This window comes from Coptis chinensis, chromosome 1, assembly GCF_015680905.1.
Source record: "Coptis chinensis isolate HL-2020 chromosome 1, ASM1568090v1, whole genome shotgun sequence".
Classification (NCBI taxonomy): Eukaryota; Viridiplantae; Streptophyta; class Magnoliopsida; order Ranunculales; family Ranunculaceae; genus Coptis; species Coptis chinensis.
The window spans coordinates 10,249,292-10,258,455 of record NC_141456.1 but is presented as its reverse complement, the minus strand read 5'-3'; the positions used below and the strand labels follow the sequence as shown (position 1 = coordinate 10,258,455).

Genomic DNA, 9,164 nt, shown 5'->3' with positions numbered 1-9,164 from the left:
CATATAAAAAGAAAATTCCAAAAGAGAGGCTAGGTAGTTTTCAAATTAGACTTCTATCGAAGTATTGAACACCTATTTTTTAGCAAGTTTCGGTGGTAAAAGCCAAGTTATTTTACTGGGTGTGCTCTACGTCTCTATTTATACTAAAACTCTCCAAATAAGTTCCATATGGCATAGTAGGTATAGAGAAAAGTATATATTTTATATTAGAGTGTCACCTAGAAAAGAAAATAAATTGCCTTTGGTGTACTCTACTTAAGTATATAGATAGTATTAGAAAATTTCTTATGATTTAAGAGTGTCTACATGGCAGACCTCTCTCTCAAGAATGTGCTACTTATAAAAGAGATTGTCTACATAAGATATATTCTACCTTAATATAGAAAGAAGTGATAGTAGATAGTAGATTTTTATACAATATTTTCTACTATAAAAAATGAATAAATTAATAATTTATAATAAATATTAGTTTTTCGGATTGAATATATTGGATATCCGATGCGGATATAGCCATATCAAAATCTAATATCTGAAATTTTCAAATAATATCCAATTTTTCAAAAATTTGGTTTCGAATTTTCAAATATCGACCTAAGCCGCCTAATGTGAACCAACCAAACACGCGTAACCTATATGACTTGGCTTTCGTTGTAACTAAAAATATGAGTCACGGGGGATATGTGGAACGAGTCCGAATTTGTTGCACACGACTCTATGTCGAACCCTACCCATCAACAAGTCAACAACAATAGATGGCGGCCAAAAGCTGCCATTGAAGTAGTTGGTTGTTAAATGAAGGGCCTCAAATTCTCCCTCTCTTGTTCTTTCGCGATCCCAGAGCAAGGTATAACTAAATTAAATTTCAGGGCTATATTACTTCAAAAGTCAAAACAACGTACATAACCAATTTCAGAGCTATATACAACCAAAAGTCAAAACATCGTACATAACCCACCACTGGAAGTTAAAGGGCCCTCAACTCCATTTTATTTATGGTCTAATTACTGCCGGATTCCAATTTGTTTTGGATAGACTCCCAAAAAAAACAATTATTACAAATGTGCTATTGGTTTCAAAAAATCTAAAAAAAATTAATTATTACAAGTATGTCATTGCTCCAAAAAAAATTGGATTCGAAAATCCCAAACTTAAACGATCATTTGGAGTCGTTTTTCCAAAAATTTTAATTAACGAGATTTAGTCCAAACGAAGGACTTAGTAAAAGCGATGTGCCAAAAACGTAATTTTTATTTTTCGAAGTTCAATCTTAACGACATGGCCACACCGTTTTTGGACCGAGTCAAAAAAACGATGCCACATGCCGTTGGGGATTTTAAAATCAAATCCCAAACGACATATGGCCACATCGTTTTGGATTTCAAATCAACGACGGCCATATTTAATTTGACCGGCGACTTCAACCAAACCGGTATGTCCACGTCGTTTGGGATTTGGATTTTGAAAAATATAAAGTTCGTTTTTCGGGCCACGGACCGCGCATATCGCTTTGAACTAAGTCTCAAACGCTGCTTAAGTCGTTGGGACTTAATCCAAATGACTCCAGCCGTGTCGTTTAAGTTTGGGGTTTTTGAATCCAATTTTTTGTGAACAATGGCATACTTATAATAATTGTTTTTTTATAGATTTTTTGAGACTAATGGCACACTTGTAATAATCGTTTTTTTTTGGAGTCTGCCCGACACAAATTGGGGTCCGTCAGTAACAAATACATTTATTTATGGGTCCTATTACGTACTGACGACTCCATATTTTGTTGGACAGACTCCAAAAAAAAAAACAATTATTACAAGTGTGTCATTGGTCCCAAAAAATTTAAAAAAAAAACAAATATTACAAGTGTACTATTGGTCCCAAAAAATTGAATTCGAAAACCCCAAGCTTAAACGATCCGGCTAGGTCATTTTAAGAACCAGCAACGATGTGGCCACACACCGTTTTGAATTGCCACACCGTTTGAGATTTGAATTTTGAAAAAAATATAAAATTCTATTTTTTGGCGTTTGAGACAGTCCAAACGGTGTAGCCACACCGGTCAAGAGGCCAAAAAACAGAACTTTATATTTTTTCAAAGTTTAAATCCCAAACGGTGTGGCCACACAGTCCAAACGGTGTGGCCACATCGTTGGAGACTCAGTCCAAACGATGTGGCCACATCGTTGGGTTTGCACAATAAACGACCTAGTCGGATCGTTTAAGCTTAGAGTTTTTGAATTCAATTTTTTAGGACCAATGACACATTTATAATATTTTTTTTTTTTTTTAGATTTGTTGGAATCAATACCACACTTGTAATAATTGTTTTTTTTTGTTGGAGTCCATCCAACACAATATGGGATCTGTCAATAACAAATACATTTATTTGCTGCCATGTGCCCACTATAGAACTGGAAACGGCCAAAAAAAAAAATTCATAAAGAGACAAAACTAATGAAGTGGAGAAAAAACATGTCTACTGCTTTTCTGGATTACAGTGTAATTGTGTAAAGGCTTGATCCAGGTTAGGGGGTTTGAGTTAAAGATTAGATTAGAAAAGCATTTGGATTCATTTCTAAATTCTAATTCACGCTACCTACTAAATTACTCTCTAAAACACATTATACACCTTAAACATTTTGCTGAAAAAATTGACAATTATCTATGAACCGATGAAGAAAAAACTCTTTTTCTCTTTATAAATTTTGATAATTCAATTTACAACTTGAAATAAAATCGTCTTGAACTTTTGGGTGAGCAGTGTTTGTTTTCTCAAAGTGAGAGAGAAGTTGGAATTCATTAGGAGAACATTTGGCTACAGGTTAGACAAGTATCCTATTTAATTAGAAGTGGAGTTGACGGCAGCGTCTTTATTTTCTCGATAATGCATTAATACTTAGGGGCCAAGGTCAACCCAAGGCGTCTACTGACATTTTTCAATCATGAAATTACTTTAATTGATCCACGTCGGCAAGATATAACCAGCATATCCTATTCAAATATTCAATCAGAATCCATTTCAATCTATCTGATCACGGCAAGTTCATTACTTAATCATAGATGTCAAGATTATCACGCACATCCATTGTGAGTCTAATGGTTTGGTGCGCCAAAACACAAAATCACAATATAATAGAATAGTGGATATAGTTAGCGGGTTTGCATTTTTCAGCTCAATGGTTTTTCTCCCACCCGCCACTCGTATAGGCGTGTAAAAAAAAAAAAAAAAAAAAAAAAAAAATTGACAACTATCCTAGCCTCCATCAACAAAAGAGTATGAGGAAATTGACATTTTCTAACTAAATTAAATTCCCAACTCTCCATTTTGCCCCCCTCTGTACTCCTCACAGATAGAAAAGTAAATTTGATAGCAATAATGTTGACTGGTTAGTGTTTTGTTGCACCATATATTATATTGGATCACAATTTTAATTATATTTGGTGAGATAGAGCACCATTGGACTTGGCCTTATATGGTCTTGAGCACTCAGTTCACATTGACTTGGCTTTGCATGCAATTCTCTGCAAGGGAGACCCACAAGATATAAATTATATTACACAAGTGGATCATATATTAATTCCAACATCCCCACATGGTGCGTCATTCATCCCATATTCAATCCTCTATAAATTAGGAGCACACTACGTACACATACTCAGCTCATCTTCTGAAGTGTCTGTTGTTTTTCAACATTTTAAGAAAAATGTCTCATTTAAAAGCTTTTTTTGTTATGGGATTCCTCCTAGCTATTGTTCTTCTGGTTATTTCTTCTGAAGTAGCAGCAGCCGATAGTCAAACTGCTGAAGCTAGTGAGTCTGACATTATATACGTGATGTATTAATAAAACTAATTACCTTCTTTCTTGTACCTAGCTAGTTTTTGAAATTTCCATGATGTTAAAATATGTCTACGAGCTAGGAACGCTAGCAATAATCTAGTTGCAAGATACGTTTGCAAAACAGTAGTGACTCAAGTTGCGACAGTAACACAGTACATAGCACACGGAAAGACATAGTGCTTGAGGCCGGCCTATTAGCATTGCCTAGCTCTTAGCATACCTGAAATGCCACCTTCTAGTAGTATATGCAGTAACGCCTAATTAAGTTATATGTTCATTCTCGTAATTTCATTGCAGTACATACATTATCTATTTAAGATTTTATATTAATTAAGTAATGTATTAATCATTCTCATTAACAACTCCTGTGCTATTTCATTGGCAGAGAACAAGGAGAGTTTGGAGGATGCTAAGTATGGTGGATATAATGGTGGATACGGTGGATATAACGGCGGACGTGGTGGATACGGTGGATATAACGGTGGAGGAGGTGGATACAACGGTGGAGGGGGTGGATATAACGGTGGATACGGTGGATATAACGGCGGACGTGGTGGATACGGTGGATATAGAGGGGGTGGATACGGCGGACGTGGTGGATACGGTGGATATAGAGGGGGTGGATACGGTGGAGGGGGTGGATATGGTGGAGGTGGTGGATACGGTGGAGGGGGTGGATATAACGGCGGACGTGGTGGATACGGTGGAGGCGGTGGATAAAATGGTGGAGGGGGTGGTTACAACGGTGGAGGAGGCCGTGGTGGGTGCCGTTATGGTTGCTGCCATTGTTGCAATTACGCTGTAGAAGCTATGGACGTTGTATCCAAAACCAAACCCCCATAGCTAGAAACACTACTATACGTGTCTGATATAAATAAACTCACGGTATGGTGTATATATGCCGTGTTTGTACTCGAATAACAACAATTGCATTGAAAATATTTTGCTTCTGCTTTTACGGTTGTAAATACTTCCCGAAATATATAAACTTAAGTATTGAATTGAAGGACATAAAATTATATGTAATTTTTTTTCCCGCTAATGTATTATATGTAAGATTTCATGGTTGTTACAAAATATAAAAACATAAACAAAAGACTTTCTTCAGTGAACTTAATTTCATTAGGGTGATCTTGGACACACCCATATAAACACTTTCATATCCCATAATTAACTAAAGTTTTTTTCATACTCCAATAACCGCTTCAATCCAATAATATCTTCCAAATTAATTTGGGGTATTTCCAATAGAGGCAAAACACACACACCCCTTCAAAAAAAAAAAAAAAAAATCAACGAGAAGATTTTGTCTGTCTTGGATGCCTCGGATTTGGGTAGAATGGATTTGGGCATGTTCTTTGTTGTTTTTGCCCTCCCGATAACGCAAAAGAACTGCTTTTGATGCTCTCTTGTGGCGGCCTATGAATGAAAGCATTTCGCAGGTTCTGAGAGCTAATGCATTGACATACATTAAGTTGTTGAGGGTTGTTTACATCCCATCTCATGGAACCAGTGAAATGTTAGAGATACATGGAGAAGCCGATGTATCGACCATTTCATCATTGAGTTCGTTGTGATGTTTGATGATTCGGATTGGGGTTTTGGAATCATGACCACTATGGTGAAGCTTGAAACAGGGGATAAGACTCGGCATGGTCATCATGTCGGCCTCCTTTGTGTGCCATTATCCCGTTATTGGGTCACGCTTCAAGGAGATGAAATCTCATTATATTTTAGCTTGTGTAATCAATGTTACAGTGAAGGAAAAGTGCCATCCTCCTGCAAGTAGGAAGAGTACAAGTTCAAAGAATATGGGAGTGAAGCTGAAGCTGTGAAAGTGAAGCTGTGAAAGATAAGTGCATGATTTTTAGTTTGCATTTGAAAAATAACTCTGAGAATGACCCTTAGCTTTTGTGTATTTAGTTTTTGAAGATTGTGTACCATTAGTCCATTACCCCCCTGTCACACCCTAAATTTCCAAAAAATTAAAAATAGGGAATTATCCACACCCTATTCCATCTTCTGAAAATCCAGGATGAAACAAAATCCTAATAACCCATTATCAACCACGATATTAAAATATGATATCAAATTAAAACCAAACGAACAACTCTTAATGTACAAATTCAATAATTTACTAAACCATTCTATTACATCTGTTTCAAATCAAGACTTTATACTTCATAAAACTTATACCAGTAAGACTCCAAGAGTGAATCCCAATCAAGCATCTTCATCCACTGCATTCCACCATTTATGCTCCCAAAAATACACCCACGTTGCAAAACAAAGCAAACATGGGTCAGCAAATTGAATTTGCTGGTATGAGTAGACTAAAACAAAATATATATAATAATCTTTCAAATTAATAAATATAACATTACCAACCATTTCAACTTGGAAGACAATATAGTTCCGTTTTCCAAAACGGCGTGTAGTTTCTTCCCAAGTAAGATTTCAATCCCAATATACATTTCCAAGATAACTTACAACAGAAATACCACTTATTACATACACATATGATAACTTAATTAAATATTAGTTTGACACACATTACCTTTAAGCCAGCACGTCGTCTCAGGGTAGGATATTTACGTCCCTGCATAAAAGATTAACAGATCATACCCTCCTGCAAAAACAGAGTTAGACAGCACTATAAAAGGATTTATCTCAGCTAGTCAAATTTTCATTCATAATCAAACCTCATTTAAGACATTGAAGTCTAATTAATACAACATAGTTCGTCCTGCATATTCGGGGAATACTACTTATCATACCATCTATATCAAGGGTAGTCATTCACATGACATCATTACGTCATAAAGTTTCCAAGTGCATAATTATATATCTTAGACTATTACAAGTCATTAATGCTTTCATAATAACATATCATTTTAGAGTCATTCCATAATCACAGAAAAGATCACAAGCATTCAATAATATTATTCGCAATCACACTTCACATCCATAACCTCACACAAACTACCTCTATATTTCTTTGGGGTAAGAAAGCATATACATCATAATACATAAATATTCATAGGCAATAACTCACTCATACGTAAAATCAATATTTCACTTTGCTTATTAATTATCTTGTTAACTCATTTATAAACAGACTCAACCCAACCTTTAGTTCCTACTCCACGATTTGCACTCCACACATTTGCCAAATCACACATACACGTGTGCCTCTCTCCCACCGAGTATCACTATATCACAGCCATCTCTGGGCTTTCCATACACATAATCACAGCCTCTTTGGCCATAAAATCTCAGGTCATTCATGGCACATTCAATGAATACCTTGGGTCATTCCAGTCACATTCAAGGAATACCCATCATAACATTAACGGGTCATTCATGGCACATTCAATGAATGCCCTGAGTCATTCCCGCCACATTCAAGGAATACCCAAACCTACATTCCCGTACATTCAAGGAATATGACCAACCCGCAAGGCGAATACCTTAGTTCCTCTCTAGGGCAGTCCAAACTATTGGGTCATTCATGGCACATTCAATGAATACCCGGGTCATTCATAGCACATTCAGTGAATACCCATCTATCATATGACATCACAAGTCATAATATCTCATTACCAAATCCTGAAGCGTGGAGAGTTCTAAAGATGTGAGCGACACATTAAAACATTATTATCATTTATAATTATACTAGCATTACTCATGTCAAAACAGACCACATATGCAGAGAGTTATTTTCGCGCGTCAAGGCAAATCAAGTACTTAAATATCATTGAATGTAAACAGACTTATGGTCAAACAACTACAATTTACATAACCACACTCATATACACAATATCGTAACCAAATAGTTCATTAGCCCAAATTCAAGTCCACACACACTAATGTCCAAAACATATCCACAAATACTAAAGTCTATATTCATATACAACTTCTATCTCACACATATATATTTATGTAGTCTCAAAACAACAGTAATTTCTAACACAATCACATAGTTATCACACAAACTAATATATATTATAGATATAGTGTAGTGTAGTGTAGTGTATAGTGGCTGCACTTCTGCTCAAAGCTGCCTACGTATCCAAATCTTTCAAGATTGGAATCAAGCCTTCGTAGTTCTTACCAGCCACATAGTCAATGTTATAGTTTTTCCTACATTCATCCAAATGACATGTAACTTAAATATTTAGAAACTAGGGCATGTAGACATACTTTTTCATGTAGAACTCGAAGTCCCAACCTCAGCCCATCTAGAAGAAAACTTAAGTTGAAAACGGTAAAAATCCTAATTTTTCAGCAAACTAGATTTCTAACGGACTATCTTCCGAATGACACAACGCTTTCCACAGGTGTCCAAATGCATCGAGGCTTTTTGAGTTGAAAAGCTAATACACATAACTTACTTTCTTATGTTTTACAAAAAAACTCAATCTCATTCTAAATGTTCGATAACTAAGTTCGAACACAGTGCGCAGAAACTGATTTCTGATGCACTGTTTTCTGCCAGTCAAACTTCCAAACACCATAATTAATTCCACGGGTCTCAGAATACGATAAGGCTAATTGGAATAGAAAGCAGACTTCCAAATCTTACTTTTTTATGTTTTATAAAAATTCTAACTCTCACCCTAACTATTTTAAAACTGGACTTTAACACAGTTAGCAGAAACTGATTTCTGACGCACTGTTTTATGTCAACCAAACTTCCAGACCTTATATCTATCACCACAGACCTCGGAATGCGACGAGGCCAATTGGGTTGGAAAGAAGATACATAAAACTTATTTTTTTATGTTTTGGTGAGAGTTTGAATCTGACCCTAACTATGTGAAAACTCGATTCCAAACTAGGCACAGACCGGATCTCTGAAATCAGAAAATTCTGACATGCCAACTTCCGAACACCGTAACTATATCGAAAAACCTCAGAATGCAACGAGGTCGATTGGGTTGGAAAGCAGACTTCCAGACCTTACTTTTTCGTGTTTTAAAATAAAACTAGTTCAAACTCTAACTAAACCAAAATTGAGCTCGAAATCAGACCAGAGCTAAGCTTATACTTTCTGACATCTAAAAGAGAATATTTAAAGTACTGCAAGTCAATTGGTATAAGGGTTTAATACCGACTGTACCATCTAGATCGACCCATCCATATATATATATATATATATATATATATATATATATATATATATATATATATATATATATATATATATATATATATATATATATCAAAAGATAACTTGCACCAGTAGCCATTGTCAAATATTCCCTATCAAAATCCAACCTTTACTTATTATGTATAACACATTTAAATGCAATAAAGTCATGCAAAGAA

At 35.6% G+C, this 9,164-nt stretch overlaps 1 protein-coding gene across 3 annotated transcripts; it reads left to right on the top strand.

The window, feature by feature from the left end:
- Positions 1-3,618: 3,618 nt before the first annotated feature.
- On the top strand, positions 3,619-4,859 carry LOC147522034 (uncharacterized). 3 transcript variants are annotated; one of them, XM_086590565.1, is made up of 3 exons: positions 3,619-3,804; positions 4,219-4,263; positions 4,324-4,859. In XM_086590565.1, the coding sequence occupies exons 1-3, from the start codon at positions 3,699-3,701 to the stop codon at positions 4,551-4,553; spliced, it is 381 nt and encodes a 126-aa protein (XP_086446691.1). In that variant the 5' UTR covers positions 3,619-3,698; the 3' UTR covers positions 4,554-4,859. The 3 variants fall into 3 exon arrangements, with proteins under 3 accessions (XP_086446691.1, XP_086446681.1, XP_086446687.1); XM_086590561.1 differs by having other exon boundaries at positions 3,622-3,804; positions 4,219-4,285; positions 4,316-4,859; XM_086590555.1 differs by having other exon boundaries at positions 3,621-3,804; positions 4,219-4,859.
- Positions 4,860-9,164: the final 4,305 nt, after the last annotated feature.

Bases quoted from the DNA above. Each gene is read 5' to 3' on its own strand.
- LOC147522034 (XM_086590555.1), top strand. From the start codon at position 3,699: ATGTCTCATTTAAAAGCTTTTTTTGTTATGGGATTCCTCCTAGCTATT. The intron at 3,805-4,218 runs GTGAGTCTGACA...TTTCATTGGCAG, and splicing joins TAGTCAAACTGCTGAAGCTA to AGAACAAGGAGAGTTTGGAG.